General features: G+C 35.3%; 1 protein-coding gene across 2 annotated transcripts in view; it reads left to right on the top strand.

The window, feature by feature from the left end:
* The window catches only part of Dpp10 (dipeptidyl peptidase like 10), a 1278687-nt gene that overhangs the window by 1181078 nt on the left and 78835 nt on the right, over window positions 1-18774 (top strand). For both annotated transcript variants that reach the window (XM_015501723.2, XM_015501724.2), the window contains exons 9-10: window positions 9506-9660; window positions 14914-15011. In XM_015501723.2, coding sequence (XP_015357209.1) covers window positions 9506-9660; window positions 14914-15011 — 253 coding nt within the window. The remainder of the gene's footprint in view (window positions 1-9505; window positions 9661-14913; window positions 15012-18774) is intronic.

The raw sequence follows: 18774 nt of genomic DNA, 5'->3' as shown, positions 1-18774 counted from the left end.
AAAAAAAAAAAAAAAAAAAAAAAAAAAAAAAAAAAGTGCATAGAAGCCACTTGATTTTAGTCATTCCCATCAGGGACATTCTGTCATATTTTAAAAGCCATTGCATAGGGAGAAAAATAAAGCCTACCTGAAGAGTTATTTTTCAATAACTGTTGAATCAAGTTTTGGTAATAGCTAAAAATAAAGGCTGAGGATGTAGTTCACTGGCAGCAGACAGCTAGCCTAGTATGCATGTGGTCCCAAGTTCAATCCTAGCACGGCAAAAAAATAAAATAAAATAATAATAATAGTATAAAAATTAGTGATATGCTGAAAACCTCCCTCTATTTTTTTTTAAACATTTAGTTTTTAGAAGTAGCTGGACGCAATACCTTTATTTTGTTTATTTATTTTTATGTGATGCTGAGATCGAACCCAGGGCCTCGCATATGCAAGACGAGTGCTCTATCGCTGAGCCACAATCCCAGCCCTCCCTCTAGTTTTGATCATATATCAGTTATCAACTGACTAGCTGAGTTCTAGGTATATATTGCCTGAGAAAGACTGAAAGCCTGAGTTTAAACCCTGATCTTCAGATTCTGCAACTGATCTTGGCAAAACATGTCAACACTTAAAGTAAATCTATTTGATTATAAATGATAAAACCAGGAATCATACAGAAAAGTGATTTTATTTCTTGAACAATATTTTCAAATGCGATTTCTCTGCCTCAAATTCAATAATTTAAATTCTGTAATAAAAATAAATCATTCAGAGCACTCATTCATTTTTTTCAGTCTCTCACTCAGTGGGTATTATCAATTGTCTTCCATATACTAGTCTTGGTATTAAGATAGCACAGGAAATTAAAAAAAAAAAATATATATATATATATATATATACACATGGCCTTGAGACCTTATATTCAAGTGAAAGATTTTTGCTAGGCAGAGAGATGTTATTAAAATTGTTGTAGTCCTTGAAATTTACAAGTTATAGTCCTTGAGATTTATATATATGTGTGTATGTGTACAAGTCTATTTATATCTATAATAGATTTCTGTATACATGCCAGCATCAAATAATGAAAGATTTTTAGAGGCCATTCTTTATTTTGAGGAGTAGTGAGAGCTACACTGAATATCAGCAATTATTATGCCATTAAGGAACAAAACAACAGTGGCGACAAAGGAATACACAAGTAGATAAGAAGGGTTCTTTGGTTGAGAGTTTCAGAAGCTGACTCTGAATTTCCGATTTCAAAAAAGATAAGTTTTAGAGAGGCCTGGAATGGTCCACTAAATTGGAAAAACAAAACAAAATAGGTGGAGAACATGCTTGGGTAGATTTGGGGATTTGACTAGCTGGAGCTACAAGATGCCCTTACCTGGAGAAGAACAGAGGCTAAGATAAGCCTTTCAACTTCATGTCATTGATACTGTGTGAGAGACCAAAAAGTGGGAAAACAACAACAACAACAAACAAACAAACAAACAAACAAACAAAAAAAACGGATGAATTCAGTGTGGTGAGTGCTTGACTTATGGTCAACACAGGATTCTCTGAAAGAATGAAGAAATACGACTTGGGCCATTCAAATCGCAGGGATTTTCAAATATTTTTACTTCATTTCTCAGCCTAAAAAATTAAGAAGAATTATATATGAGAAGAAGATATTAGGAAGGAAAATCCATGCAGAGGTAATAGCTTGCAAAAACACAGCAGGGTTAAACACGACAATGTGTGCTAGGGAACTGAATCTACATTCTATTATCAAGGTATAAAATTTGGGACAGAGGAAGACAGTAAGAACTAGAAAACAGGGACCTCCCACAATGATCTGGAGTTTCAATTATGTTTCTACTAATAAATGTGGAAATTAGTAGAGCTTTTCAAGTATAAGAGTGATGAGATGGAGTCATCTGTGTACATAGAGGACACTGGTTATGGTGTGAAGCTGGGATCTAATAGTGGAAAGGACCAGTGAGCAGCTATAAGGCTTTTTCTATGCTCTATCAGGAGATAATGAGCATTGGAACTGGGGTTAAAGCAGTTAGAAGGAGGGAGGATTCTAAAATTGATGAGGCAGTAAAATAGTTAGGTCTTAGTGGCTGAGCAGATGGGGCGCATGAGAACACGTCAAGAATGACTATGACTTCTGGTTTGGGTCACTAGTAAATGGTGGTGGCAGACACAGTGAGCAAGCACTAACAAGGAGTGAATTTCAGGGAGGAGAGGAGTTAATAGAAATGTGGTCATTTCAGCATAGTGGCAATGCTATGTTGGGCAATGCAGTGTGATCTTTAGCATCAATGAGCTTTGAAATCAATGAGATGTATATGCAGTGTAGACCGTGCCTATTTTGCTGATTTGGACCTGATTAAGATGACTTAAGCCACTGTCCAATTGGGGAAGCTTCATGTAGGTTATGGGCATTCCACTTTTAAGGAAAATTTAAGGGACAGTATTGGAGACCATTAGCTAACAAATAATTTTGAGATAATAAAAACATATATCTACACTGAGAATGAACAGTGTCTTGAGGTTTCGAAGGGGACAGAACAAACAGGTAACAAAATCCTTTGTGATGACACTGTAGGTCTCAAAGGTTCCAAAGGGAAGTGAAAAAAAAAAAAAAATATATATATATATATATATATATATATATATATATATATATATATATATAGTTTCTGTCACTCAAATTAAACTTGACACTTTGGCCACTATGTTCCAAATCTACTAGGAAATCTCCCATGTGTATCTGATTTAATCCTTACAGCACTGCTTATTGAAGAAACCAAGGCTCAGGGAGCACAAGTGACTTGGATAAGGTCTCAGAGCTGATGAGTGGCAGAGCTGATCTTTGAATGTNTGGGGTGGTGGCTCAGTGGCATAACCTTTGCCTAGCATATGTGAGGCACTGGGTTCGATTCTCAGCACAGCATATAAATAAATGCAATTTGTAAAAATAGAGGTCCACTGAAAACTAAAAAAAAATATTTAACAAAAGATTATCTGAGAACAATACAATGAAGAGTAAGAATTTTGGATGTTTACAAGTTAGTGAAATGATAAACAGTAAAAAACTATTATATAAGAAACCATTCACAATGTGAAAAAGAGAAGTATAAAAAAAACCTATGTAAGCATACTAAATAGAATTATAAATAAAATCAAGTTTTATATTCCAAGCATGGTGGCCCATGCCTATAATCCCTAAGATTCAATAGGCAGAGGCTGGAGCATCACAAATTTGAAGCTAGGAAAATCAAGTTAGTGAGACCCTAAGCAACCTGGCAAGAGCCTGTCTCAAAATAAAAAATTATGAAAGAACTGGGGATGTAGCTCAGTGTAAATCACCCCTGTGATCATTCCCCAGTTTGGAAAACAAAACAAAAAATAAATAAATTTGATGTGATAGAGGATTTTAAGGTGCTTTGTAGAAGAAATGGTTCTTGTATTGATTTGCAAGAATGGAGAAAATAGAAAAAAATATTACAGGATAAACACTATCCTTTTTGACAGATTGCAGTTGTTGCACTTTTTTCATTTAATGAGAACTGCTCAAAAATACCTATTTTTCACTTTACTTTCTTCCTTCTCGTGGATACATGAAGTCACATTTATTCCTCATTGATTCATCAGAATGTTATTGAACACTTATTGAGAGTCAGTATAACTAGACTGTGACAGATAAGATTTTTTTTTTTTTAAAGATAGTGATGCAGTCACGAAGCTAGAGAAATGCCTGGTTATCAATAGTGCTGAGTCTGTAGAGGTCAAGCAAACTAAGAATTCAGATTGTTACTTGATTATCCATGACCTTGACAGGAGCAAAATCTGTGAATTGATGGGAACAGAACAAGACTGCAGTGCATGGGAGGCTATGAAGGAAGTGATAAGACTATGAATATAGATCAAGAAAATTTTGACAGGAAAATGTAGAAAATAAAGGGAAAGCATTAACCACAGGCCCACAGGGATGGAAATACATGCTTAAGAAATTCTGTCTAAATTGATTATAAATGGATAAAATCAGCTTGCTTTTTAGAAAAGCGTGTTAATCTGAACGCAAGGATCATATCTTAGTTTTCTGGAAATGCTTTGTGTTGAGCCTGTTTATAAGTGTCTGTGATATAAAGCCACATGTGCTGCAAACTCCATCTGCTCTGCAGTGAGATTTCCTAAATCAGAATAATGAAAACAATGAAGAGCCAAACCTACACTAAATTGGAATGGAATGCAATTTGTAAAAATAAATTGTTTGTAAATAATACAATATAATTAATGCAGGAAGTTTCAATCCTTGAGTAAATGTCCCCCTTAGTTGCAATTAAAGAAGCTGTGCCTTATCCAGAATAACTGTAAAGCAAATGCATATTAGATTATTCTATTCTATTCAACATCTCTTTCCAGTTAACTTTAGTTTTTCATCTGAAAATAAAATTTCATATCTCTTTGCATTTGTGGGTTTTTTTAATATTTATTTTTTAGTTTTAGGTGGACACAATATCTTTATTTTCTTTTTATGTGATACTGAGAATCAAACCCAGTGCCTCATGCATGCTAGGCGAGTGGGCTACCACTTAAGCCACATCCCAGTCCCTGCATTTGTGTTTTTTATGTGATAACATTTTTATGGAGTAGAATATTAGTCAAGTTCGATATAAAATAAATGAGAGTTGGTTATACCCAATTTCTATTTGGGTAGACCAGTGCTCTGAGGTTTATACCATGCTTCCTTGTGGAAAGTACTGTCATACATACCTTAGCCCCTGTGATAGGATCCATCCCTCAGAAACCCAGAGTGCTGACTTTAACCAATAGGATTTCTTTGCACATTTAAGTTTCATAGGTCTTAAAACTTATAATTAATTGACCCTCATCATACATATTTTTTCTTCAGTGTGTCCTGTGTAAGTCATTTCTTCAACTGAATTATAATTGTTTGTATGAATCAAAACCACTTAGAAAACAATAGCACATACAAAAGCAAATAATTTAAGGAAGGTGTATCAGCCATCTTTGCATTACTACAACAAATACCTGAGACAATTATAAAGGGAAAACCTTGGTTTGGTTCACCATTCTGGAGGTCCCAGTCCACAATCAGGTGGCCCCATCAGTTTGAGCCTCTTTAAGGGTAGCACGTCACCATAGGAATGCATCCCAAGACTGAGATCCCACAGTACCCTGGAAGGGCACAACCCCAGTGGCCTAAGGGTCTCTCACCAGCCTCACCACTCAAGCTTCCACCAGTTCCCAGTAGTGCCACCTTGGGATGAGCCTTTGACACATGTATCTTTGAGGGACACTCACTCAAAACACTGAAGAGGTTTTATCTCTAAAGGGACCACTCATCAAGGACAAGGGTTCTGCAACAACCTCTGGCTAGTAGTGGTTTGCTTATTAATACCTGGAGTGGAAAGCAGAGGCAGCAGTCATCAGGATCTAGGAGGAGGAAATCCTGAATATTTTTCACAGCAAAATAAATAATGAGTTTGGATGAGGAATACAACCAGACACATGATTTCAATATGTGGTAGCCAAGAATAAAATCCCATGCACTCATTTCCTCCCTTCATTTGATTTGCCTGGGCTTCATATTGGTCATACCCAATGAAAAGTCAGAGACCAAAGGAATATTCTTATTATTCTAATTAAAAGTTTATGTCCCTGAAAGAGGAGCACACAAAGTTCCATCTGTTACTGTTTCTCTGCAGGATAGTATCAGTCCAGTTTTAGATATGGAATTTACAAATACAACAACCACTCATCTTTTTCATATACGGTTGTGCAGCAAATACTCCCATTAACAGAATAAATTAGTTTATCATGTGGCATTAGGCAATAATCATGACTGCCTTCTTTGACTACTGATCCTTTTCCCTTTATTTTTTTTATCATGTTGACCAAAACTTTATTCCTACAAAATCTTATTCCTTTGTTTCATTTTCTTAAGCAAATTGATAACAATTTTTTTTTATTAACTGGAACCCCTGGGCAAAGACGTATTTGTGAACGTCCTAAGTTCTCAATATATACTTGTATGACCTCTTTTGAATAGTAAAGACACATTTTTTTTCTTGTAAATGAGATGTGTCATTGACCCAATGCAGTGACAGTGTTTTATGTTATTATTTTATTTTGTTTGTTTCTTTTTAGTCATAATAAATTCAGAATATTCAGGGAAGAAATTTCAGCTTCCAATTCAAAATGTATCGAATGGGTTATTGGCATAATGACTGATGATTTTACAACTTCTATCCTGATTTTTCTAGAATTGTCCCTCCTGCCTATGCTGTTTGGAAGTTTTCATGTAAGATGGATACATTTTTCATTATGTACACATATAGTAGAAGCGACAGGATTGTACAAAGGCAAATTCACTCCCAGTATATGTTTCTCTCTGCATGACACAAATGCTGCCCATTACTAATGGAATGGTTCCATGTAATCCATCTGCCACCAGTTTGTCACATAGACTTACTGGGAAATTATATTATACCAAAGATCAGTGATGGTGGCTGCCATTACCAGGTAGGTGAGAGAGTCCAAAGGCTGATTGACATTCATGGGGATGTCATTTTGTTCATTTAATTACTGGTAGCCACTTTTAGTTGTGGATGTGATTTGGTAAACATTAAGTTGGAAACTAATATCTTCATATTTTCAAATATTTACCTCTTATGATAAATCAATCCACTTATCTTTCATAAACATCCTTGGCACTAATTTTCTAGTTTTACTCTTCCCCAGTCTCTCATGAAGTGGCTTATTATTAGTTACCATGCATGAGTCAGAATGAATTCATTCTTCAAGCCAAATTTTCTTCAAAGAAAAGTGGACAACTAAATATTTGGTTTGAGATTTTGCCAATTGGAAGACACGTTCATTACTATCTTTCAATGCCTCAATGGCTCTTGTGAGTCAGAGGGTACTATAGAGTCTTTCTAATCCCAGCTTGCTCATGTACATCATGCAGGCCTACCCAGAAACCAAGCCAATGTTTATTTGTCCTCTGCCAGTCTGTTTCAGAAAACACACCCTAGGGCATAGGTGTGAGATGAGGGTTAGAAGGTGAAACAATACTATGGACAGTCCTATGTGCTTTCTGGCCCAATCCCATATATAAGACTTTTATTTTATAGTAGAATGTTGCTGTATATGTCCAGTTGTATGGTCATGGATCAGATAATAACTGGTTTTGAGTGGGGGTATGGATTTCAGAGTCATTTGGTAACCCATAGTCAGGTTAATTTTCTCAACCAGAGCCCAATACAGAACTGCTTATGAAAGACGTAATATTCCTTAACACAAGAGAGAATGAATGGTCTTTCTTCAAAGTGTGAAATGCCTGAGCTGTGATTATCATATGGGAGTGCCAAAGACTCCACATGGCACCTCTCTCTGTCATGGGTAGTCACATTATCATTGCATCTGCTTTGTCACAAGGTGCAGAAGGGAGACAAAGTTGCAACATGGCATATCTGCATTGCAGAATCCTCTATTGCTCACATCCAACTCAGAACTGGCAGCCTTACAAGTCAACTGGGAAATAGAACAGAGCAAAATGTTAACATATGGTTTGCATTGTCTTCAAAATCCAGGAGAGTCTAATTCCTCTTTACTTTTGCACACGTGTGATCCCAATATTTTTTCTCTCTTGTGAGAAGATACCTGATGTGTCATAGACTACTAGGTCTCTAAAAACATCCCCAGTATTTCAGACTCAAACTTTCAAAGACGTTTGTTTCCAATTCTCTGCCATTATGCAGAAGAGTTCTAATTTTCTTATACAGATGTTGTCTCTGTCAGTGAGAAGATCTGTGAGAATTATGAGGTTCAAAATATTTAACCATAAAATCAGTTGCATATAGCAGTATAATATAGCACAATTACTTGTGCTATATTATATATATATATATGTCATATATATTATATATTGTATATAGCACAATATGCTTTATATAAAACTGGTTGAGAGAAAAAAATGCTTCTTCTCTTAGCTGATGTGTGAGAGTCCCAAATCCTCTTTACTAATATCTTAGCTTAAAATCGCACAAGGATTTGAGCTTCTAATCTGGTTGCAGATGGTCTCCCATTCCTATGTTATTTTGGACCTCAGCCACTTTTTTCCCCCAAAGCAGAAATGGACTCTCAAATATTCCATTGTGACCCTTTATTCTCTATGTGCAGCCCTAATTTCACAGTCATAGTTTCAATTTCTCCCTTTCTCTCTCTCTCTCTCTCTCTCTCTCTCTCTCTCTGTCTCTCTCTGTCTCTCTCTCTCTCTCTTTTATCCCCTGGGCAATTACTCTGGGTTGTCAGAAAAATCATGTTAACTGAATTTCAGTCTCTAATCACCATTGTTTTTGTTGCAACTAAGTGTCATAAACACTAGTTCTTTCAACAACTCTCCCCGTTACCAGTATGTCTTCCAACGTCACCACTAGTGGCAACGGATTACTCACAACTCCATCTCCTCCTATGGATCATCTATGCTCCGATTTCCTCTTAGAAATGTTATTATCATATTCCACATGTATTTGTATTTGGAATATAATTATATATATGATATATATGGTATATAATAAGAAAGGCTAATCTCAAAATATAATTTGAAGATCTATCTTCTAAAACTACTTCTGAACTCTATCAGGATCCCCCCAAAAAAGAGCTGACACATTCAGTAAGATAATTAGTTTGTTTGCAAAAAGAACATTTACCAAAAAAAGGCATAAGGAATCCATAAAGAAAAGTGCTATAATCTTAACTAGTAGCAGCCACCTTACTACTAGAGGAGAAAATTGTGTGGAGGAGACTGCTTCCACAGAGTAGTGACATCATTTAAAGTTCACAGCCAGCCTGAGGTGACATTGCAGCATGGAACTGAGAGAATAAGTAAACTGGCTTTACTCTCTTCCTTCTATTCTCCTGCCAAAGCATTATAATGATCTGTCCTCTGGAAGCCAGAGGGCATGGGGGCCCTTTTGATGTAGTTCACATAGATTAACTTTCTGAGCCAGAAAGCAGGTGTGGAAAAGTGCATAGTGGTTCTTGGGTTACATGAAAGAAAGATATCCAGTGTATTTCTTATTCTTCCTTAGAGCTTAAAACAGTTAATGAATTTTAGTGAGTTCTTAATTCATTTCTTCAGAGAATGGAAAATAGTCACATGCAAATATGAATTCATGGTAACATGCATGTGGTTTTAGGCCATTTCTCACCCTTCAGTCACTGTTCTCATTCTGTCTACTGTAATAGGGCTTCCATACACCCTGTCCACATTGCCAATGATGAATGAAATCATGACTCTATTGTTTCATACTCTCCTTCTGCATATATTTTTCCTGAGCCTAGAAGGTGGCTCTGAAAGAGGGAATTCTCAGGGAAGTTGATAAAAATCTAGCATGCTATCCAGAAAATATATGTGTGCGATGGAGGTTTCAAGGACAGATTTTTGTGGGTCACTGAGCCCACATCTCTACAGTTGGTTTCAAATAACACTTATTTATTCTAGAGGAACTTCTGCATTCTCACATCGCCCACTGGTGGTCCCCGGATGGAGAGAGGCTTGCCTTCTTGATGATAAATGACTCCCTGGTGCCTAATATGGTTATCCCTCGGTATACTGGAGCATTGTATCCCAAGGCAAAGCAGTATCCATATCCCAAGGTAAGAAATGTGAAAGTGCTAGTTTGTTTCTTCTGTCAGCACCAGAGACTTGATAGATAATGTGCTGGGTTCACGAGCAAGTTGTCTTTTAAGAGAAAGCTTCTCTTACTTGGAGATAGATGAATTATTTCTTAATAGACAAGGCAAAATACTGGGTTGAAAGAGGGAGAAATGATTTGGAGGCATCAGAACTTTTGCTTTTGCTACATGTTTTTCCTTCTGCTTATTCTTATTTTTCTCACCTTCCTTATCGAAATGAGGGTGAGAATAGGTAAAACACAGAACTGATGTTAGCATAAGTATAATTCCAAAGAATAATCTAGGAGTTGCAAGTAAGTATTTTTAAGAGAGGAAAAAGTGGTCTGATCAAACAAGTTGGAAGTTCTTAGCTTAAAAAAAAAGCTTCTTTCAGATGATTTCATAGAGCACTTAATATACTATATGTTAATGTGTATTATAAATCTCCTATAAAAATTGACTAAGCATAAAGAATCCCAGTAAGTAATATACTAAGCATGAAGAATCTTGATGAAGAACAGACAAAGCATAAAGAATTACCAATAAAGAATAGACTAAGCATAAAAAATTTATTAGTATTAGTATTAATATCAGCATTATTTTGGCAGTGCATACTCTGGAACATGGTTTAAGAAATGCCTGTGTTGAATCATAGCCAGGGATAGATAGGATAAATGATAGGGTTTTCCTGGGTGAGAGAATATGGAAATCCTACCCAGACAGTAAAATTATTTTCAAGTATTGACTGGGGCCTCTTGGGAGTGGCTTGCAAAAGCATAGTGCATTGTGTTTCTATTCTAGGCCACCCTAAATTCCCAAAGATCTCTTTTTATGACTTCATTTCCCCCTTATGCTTATATAACAAAGAAAAAGGCTCATGGTAAGGGCCACATGCATTAATCATGTAAAGATGTCTTGTAGAAAAATTTCTAAAATGCCACTTTATGTATTTTGGATCTAATTAGAGAACAGGGTGCTGATTTCATTTAGAAGCTGTTTTGAAGCTACTCCTTTAACGAGCTGCACTTTGTTTTTCCCAAGCTCCACAGGTTTTCTGCCTTTGAATTTGTGCACTGTATTAACTGAGCACAGCACACTGGGCAAATTTCTATCACAATTGTTACTCTAGAGCTGCAGTGAAGGCATGGCCAGTGTGGGGCCAGGTCCTTCGCGCTTTCCTTCTTATCCTGCCATTCACCAGACTCAAGTTATCCAGGGGAGAAAGTAGGAGAGGCCTGAGTATGGGAAATCAGGACTATGATGAGCATTTCCCTCCAGGAGCTTCTGCCCTCTCTATCTTCCTTTTGTTGGCTATAGTATTAAATGCAAGTTGGAGAGAAATTGGCTTCTATGATTTTGAAATGTTATTTTTAGGGTCTTCTCTGGATAAAGACTAGAAGGCAAATTTACTTTGTGCTTTCAGGAGAAAATGGCGATCAGACTTCACAACAAAATAATCATATTCACAAAGAGATTTTTAATTGTATTCTAAGAAAAGTTCTTATGACTTCTCCAATTATAAATTTAGCTTTTTTTTTTCTTTGTGCCTGTTTAGCATACTAGTACACCTTTTCTTTCCAGATCAAAATTGAAAAGACTTTGTTTGGTTTACTGGAAATGATTAAAGTTTACATGGCAATTTAAGTATAAAATGGAGAGCTAGTGATAGACTGTGAAAGGCACATCCAGCTGTCCAGTGCACACTGAACAAAGGGGATAAAATCAGCCCCACAGATGGGACAGCACTTTTCAATTCATTTTCCAAGAGGAGTGAGAATTTGGTAATTCCCATAAAAGACATGTACATTAGCTACATCTTCAAATTGCCTTCTCAGTTATGGACCCAGTGTACTTGAACTTGGAGACTAACAGGCCTCACAACTTTAGCAAGACTGAAGCCAACGAGTGAGCAAATAGAAACATCTGAGAAAAAGTGAAATATAAGATCAGTAATTCAGAAGACACATGATACAAATCTAGACACTTAATTATTTAATAATCTGTTATTTCATCGATAATTTAACAGCACATAATGATGTTTCCATAAATTACAGATGTTAGTAATACAATATGTTTGCAGGGGACTTCACTAGTTTTTCTTATATGGTCTTTATCACAATTGCCTATGTTTTATAAAAGGCAGAGATTCTAAAAGGTTAAGGACTTTTATAAAAAGTCACAGCTATTTTTAAGAATAGGAAAATAACTTGAACTTATTGATTCCATTCCTCTCAGTAAAACTACCAGAGGTCATCTTGTATTTCAGGAAACATTGATGAAATCAAAATATCTTTTTGTCAAGTTAACAAATATTTGGAGATCTGTTTGCTACATTTGCTCCTAATCGCCTGGCTGTATACGTGTAGCATTCTTAGTTTCTCACCTGTAATGTGTAAATATAACATGATGAGGGTCCTGAGTATTGATGATTACTATTAAAAAGGATTAAACATAAGTAGTAAACAAATATCCTAGCAGACAAACTAAGTGGAAACACCCCAGTCCTCAAATATTGTCATTTGAAACACCAGCCCAGGTGTGTAAAACTCAAAGAAAGTAGAGCTAGATTTTGGTCCTTGTTCTCAGAATATACTTTAGTATTATTTTGGGTATGTTACTTTAATTTTCAAACATATTATATTCTACTCTGGTTTAGAACAATGTTTGTTTTGTTTTCCTTAACAAATGCATTGTTTCAATTTGCTCCTATGCAATAAACTTCCAAAAAGTGGTACTTTAGAAATTGAAATAACAGGTTGAGTTCATACTAAATTGTGTTTCAAATTAAACTGGATTAAAATGAGTGCGACAAATACCCAGTGTGGTCAAATTTACTAATGAAATACTTATGCCAAACAAATATATTAGTATTTTACTTAATTCAGCATGATTCAGAACTCATAAAAAACCCTATCATTAGCGATTCAGCATGAAAGAGATGCACAGTTCTATTTCTGTGACCTCAGGTTAATCTTCTTAATTAAAACATTATCTCATTTAATGACAATTTAGTTGCCAGTAGAATAAGGTTAATTATTATTGAGGCTTGTGTTTCAGAATCATAGAGGAAGGAATTCTGTGGCTTTGCAGGATTTGTGGCAAATGTGAATGTTAAAAGCAAACAAATGAACTCTTCTAATTTGCAAACTCTTGAATTGATTCAAATATTAAAAGGTACAAATGAACTTGCCATGTGTGCTTAATTTCAAAATCCCATGGAAAAGTAAAAATGTAACAAAATTAGAAAATGCTAACAGCTGAATTTTGGAGACAACCTGATGTCTCTTTTGAGTTCACTTTTTGCCTAAAATTTGGCCTCAGGTGTACACAATTTTTAAATTCGTTTTCATGTAGAAGCTAATGGGGCTATCAGTGATCCTGAACAGGTACAAACTTCAATTGTTACTGACAAAGCTGTCTCAACAACAGGATAATAGTTGATGTGTCTTTGGCAAAGTATGTCATAAATTCTAAATTACTGGTCAGAGTTCATACAGATCAAATTTAATTTATTTCTTTTTTAGTTTAATCAGTATATTGAGTAATAAGGATATAAACACACATTTTCACTAATTAGATCAGAAGAATTAATGTCATAACAATTACTTTCATTTTTAACTCATGACCATTTACTATTTTAGACACATTATCATCTGCTTTTTTTTAGTCCTCATAACAAAACTATATTTTTATGTACAGAAAGGGAAACTTCTTTGACCCAAAGCTATTATTTCTGACATGTTCTCAGAGAAGTATGCATCTAATTTTTGATAATCAAGTAAATTATACTTGAGAATATTAAGCATCTTCTCATGATCCATGTCAAGTAAACGACAAAATCAAAATTTGGATTCGGATTTCTCTGATTCTCAGATTAGACCAGTTCTCAAAATGTGGTCCATTCACCATTATCAGGGTAACAGGTGCAATGTATCATGTTGCTGTATCTGGTCCTGGCTTAACTTTGACTTTGTCCATGATATTTTCTTGAACATGAATCTTTTTTTTTTTTTTGCATTTTAAAGCAGTTTTCCCATGCTTTACTATTTTGAACTCACTTTTGAACTCCTCAGTTTTCAACTCACTTCAACTCCCTTTCAGTTTCCTTCTCTATCTCATAGTCTGCTCTGTAGCCTCAGCCACACCAAAAGGATAGCAGTGCTTGTTGTTTAGAAACACACTGAGCCACAAGTAGTCAATAATTTATTTTATGCAAAATTTCTTCCTGAGAACATTTTTTCATTCATTCATTCAAACTGTTTGAGGCATGTTGGGGAAAGTTCCCTTCCTACCCCTCTATTGTTCACAGGGTATTTTAGAAAAACTCCCAAGGACATTGCCTGTAAATGAACTAAAAGCATAGTCAAGAGCATCCTGGATTTAAATACTAGCTTGCTTTGTTTTTAGATATTTCACCTCATATAGCTTGTTTAGCTAATCCATTTTCATCTGGAGACAGTAATAGACTCACTTGGTGAAAAAATTCATGTAATACCTTTAGTACACACTATGTGCCAGAAACATACGGGCTTCTACTTGAAAGTTATTATTTAACACATATTTAATCCCTGTTCTCAAATGATCCTTCTCCCTTCACTTCCACTTTTCATGCCAGATACTTAAGGAGAGAAGTTTGCGCATTTTTTAAGAGATCAATTAAAAAAAAGTCACCCTATTTAAGCATCATTAAAATGTAAAAGAAACTTCAGATAGATGAATGCAATGGAATACAATGGATTTTCTGCAGTTTTAAGGATGTGACACATGCTCTATGAGGGTAGGATAATCATGTATGTAGAAATCCTATCTTTTTTCTTCTTTCCTTCTCTCCTTCCTTCTCTCCTTCCTCGTATCTGTCTCTCTTTTTGAGTTAGCCACATCTCCCCCACTGCATGCTGTCTTGTGAGTGGTCACTTGATCTACTAGTTGTTTTGCACAGCCAGCCCTTCTGGTGCCTTTCTATGGAAGAACATGGTAGCACAGCCTAATGAATAAAGTCATCATGATTTCCTATCACCTTTAATTGTCTGACTAAAACGCTTGAGAAGCAGCAATCTGCAGAAACAATTGAAAGCAATCAAGTCGTTGAATTTAAAATCATTTATACTTCCGAGAAATTAAACTTTTTTCCTCCATAACACAAAAAAGTAAACGAGTCAAAAAATGCCTTTTCTTTTATTCTCAATGTAGCCTAATGCTTAATATACTCGAATTACAACTTTCATTTTCTCAAAGGCAGGTCAAGTGAACCCAACAATAAAATTATATGTTGTAAACCTATATGGACCAACGCACACTTTGGAACTCATGCCACCCGACAGCTTTAAATCAAGGTATGCAATTTCAATTTCACTTTTACGGGGAAATAGATATTTTCAATCCAATTATCATTTTGTTGCAATTTAGAGAGAGATGTGATCAGCTCAACAATTCCACTTGAAAATAAAGCTGAGGTTGCCTCCATTAGTGAAGAATGAAGTCATTCTGGGTGTCTGGCTGTTCCCAAGAGGCATTTAGTTTCAAGGTGATTAGCAGCATCGAAAATGACTAAAGATACTGATACTGAGAACTGGGTCTTTTGCTGGTGATGTGACAAAGAGATAAGGACAAAGGATAATTTTGAACTGAATTTTCTTTTAGAAAATAGTCACTCCAGTTCTCTTTTTTTTTTTTTTAATGGTGCTCTTTAAAAGAGTATAATCTCCCTGAAATTTGTTTGTTTGTTCAACTTCCTCCCCACAGCTTGCCAAGGATTCACTAGCATTTTTCTCCAGGCAGAGAAATTTAATGAGATTTTGTTTCCACTTACCCTACCTCAAAAGCCTTCATTTTTAAAAAGTTTGAGCAGGGAGAAAAGAAGCACATTTTATGTGTCAGAAGCATAAATTTAATATTAGCAAAGTTTTCCGTAGTGAACAAATAATCAAATAATCATGTGTATTTCAAAATTCCGAATGGCCTCATACTTCAAAGGAGATTTTTTTTTTCAAATGTTGCAGACCTTTAGAAATTTACAGAGTCCAGGAGAAGGTATAAGCAGGTAGGAAAATGTTTCATGCTATATTGAATGATTTGGGCTAAGCTCAAATTTTGTTTTGATCATGTCTATATAATCAATGCAGGTTGACTGATTGCAGCAGAACTTTCATTAAAATGTTGACATAGTGAGGGAAATCTCATCCCACTTGGGGTTTTACATATAGTGCAGCCTGATTGATGTGTATGGAAATTTTTCCCATTTGAAAAGGTAATAAAAATCTATGGGGTGCTTTCTCTGAAAAGCCCCTCCTTAACTAGCTAATATAAACTGTTTTTTTTTCTTTCTTTTGATGTGAAAGATGAAACTCAGAAATATTATATGGTTCAAATAGAACCTCGAAGCCAGTTGGTAGCCTTGGAAGAACATGAGGTCATCAAGTCACAGAGCACTTCATCCCCATTGTAATGGAAGACCTAAAATTCAATCTGAAGTGGCATGCATAATGTGGTTGGGTTCACCAAATCAAACAGAAACTTGTCTTTCTGAGCTTGGTCTATCAGCCATGAGGAATTAGTCACAGGAGAAGCAGTCATAGAAATATTCACATTCTGTGTGGCCCCTAGCTCCTTTCCTCTGAGTTGTATGATGCTCTGAATTAGGAGGAAACAGCTGAGTGTCTGAGTCAATGTCCACCACCATTTCACAGTGTCATCTGGCATAACACAAGCCTCTGGACCTCTCTCAGGGACAAACTTGCTCCACCTTCATCTTGAATTAAGAATCTATAGGTTTCATTCTTTATTTTTAAATCTTAGCCATGTGGTTCACTTGTACAATACCCATGTTTCTTTCTAACAGAACTTAGTTAATTGCTGTCCATAATTTTGTTTCCTATTTGAAAAAATGTAAACAGGTATCAAATTGATCTATAAGTGATATACTTTCCCCAAACCCTATTAAATCTGTCACATAGTTAAATGACCCCTCTGATTTTCTTGGGTTTTTTGTTTGTTTTTTGAGTTTGTGTACCTAATAAATAATTTTAGATATTGCCTTATTTTTTAATAACAATACATAAATCATATATATAAATTATATGATATATAATTTTTAAAGTAAATGTAAATTATTTTATAATAATTTGCATGTTTTGTATATTATATAACAGCTATTACCTTTTTTTAATCTTCAGAATTTCTACATAATGGTAATCAATAAGTGAGCCATATTTTATTATTTAGTGAAGTTATAAATGATATTCTTTATCTTTTCAATTATTTTTTTCCTGACTATATAGAAGAAAGATGCATAAGACAAATGTAGGAAGGTGTTCTTTAATATCTTGAGCTACCTTATAAATTACATTCCATGACTTCCACCTGACAGTAAAAATATTTGTTTTGAACTGAAGGTTTTAGGTCATTTCATTTTTTTTTATATTTGGATATCTGGTTTATCTATATATAACAACTAGTGATTATAATTATAATAGAAAAAGGTTTTCAGGCTAGCATCATCATGTGCTAGACTTTCCCTTTAATTAGATTCTTATACTGAAGCCAAACACTATAAAATAATTAGATTTTAACTCATTTATATGACTTTATAAAAGAAATAAAAAATATAAGATAGCCTGGGTAAAGGCATAATTTCTTTTCTCAATTTGTGCCTTCATTTGCCTTCTTCATTTATTATCTATTTATTTATGCATCCAAAGTTCAGCTAAAGCACTTAATTAAACAAATTTAGAATATGAATGCAGCATTTCTTCAATAGTAATTCATTACATATTCATCTCATCACCATTTAGTTCATCTTTATTTGAATCATGGTCTGTGATTATTCTGAAAATAATGTAGCACAGTAGGACCTAAGATATTGGCCTTGCTTGGGACCTGTAGAAGTAATGGTGGGCACTAGAGGAGTCATCTCATCTTGTGAGAAAGAGCTACTTTCCAGATTGTTGCCCTGTGAGTTTAAGGTATTATAAGCACTCAGTGCATTTATTAGAAAATGTAGCTATAAGTTTAAAAATGTATAGCCATGTCCTAATGAAAAGTTTTTTTTTTATAATGAATCATACCAATTTTTTTTTTCATAGATTAGGTGTGTGTCCCATTATTTGGAAGGAAATGACGCAACATCATCTGTGTTTAGACCTCTCCAGTCTGAACAGTAAATGTAATTGTCTTTGGTTTCTCCTTAGCCTAAGTCTTCAGCATTATTTGACTTATTTGATATCTGTCTCTGGCAACCCACCTTTTGTGGCCCATTATTCTCTACTTGCTTCATTTATGTGACACTGTAATATTGTTCCTGTCACTTTGGGCTTGATACTATCATGCTCTCTCTTTCTATTTCATTGAAGTATTCTAATCTACATCTCTTATTCTTCCAAGAAGTATTTGTGCCTTTTAAGAAAATCTAATTAATATATTCATTTGTGTTCATAACAGTGTCCTAAATGACCCTTTTACAAATAGCACATAGCTATTAACAGAGGTCTTTGGAGAATATTCACTAAGAGCCAGTCATGAATGCTGTCACAGTACACTTCTGGACAGAAATCCTGGGTTATCCAAAAGAGAATGATCCCAGAGTAAATGTATTTGCACAAAGATTATGTTGTGAACACATAATCTATATCTACAATAGTATGTTGTGAACATAGAGCAGTGATTAGACAAATAAAACACAGATGTGACTGCTAACACACCTGACTGCAGGTGATGCTAGGGCCTCCACTCCATATACCCTGTTGTGGACAATTAGATCTGCTGTGCCAGACCACCCAGCTGATAGAAAGTCTCTGTTGACTTGAGTACAATCCCTCTAACCCGCTTGTCTCTGTCTCTGTGGCTCAAGAGGACCAGATCCTCGAGGACTTCCTGGGAAATCCAGAGCCATGGAGACTAGGAACAAGCAGGAAAGCCAGTTTAAGAAAGGGACACTTCTGCTGGCTACTGGTTGTGGAACACCAGATCTAATATGTTCATGAGATGGAGTTCCAGGAGGACAGCTACATCTGCAGCAGGCAGGTCAAGAAGTGTGACCTTTCCAGGTAAGGGTACTACTAGAAACTACTTTGTCATGCAGAGAAAGCCTGAATGCTTTTA

The sequence above is a fragment of the Marmota marmota genome, unplaced genomic scaffold (genome assembly GCF_001458135.2).
Source record: "Marmota marmota marmota unplaced genomic scaffold, marMar, whole genome shotgun sequence".
NCBI classification, from domain to species: Eukaryota; Metazoa; Chordata; class Mammalia; order Rodentia; family Sciuridae; genus Marmota; species Marmota marmota.
The sequence above is the reverse complement of the archived record's forward strand: the minus strand, read 5'-3'. Positions and strand labels throughout refer to the sequence as shown.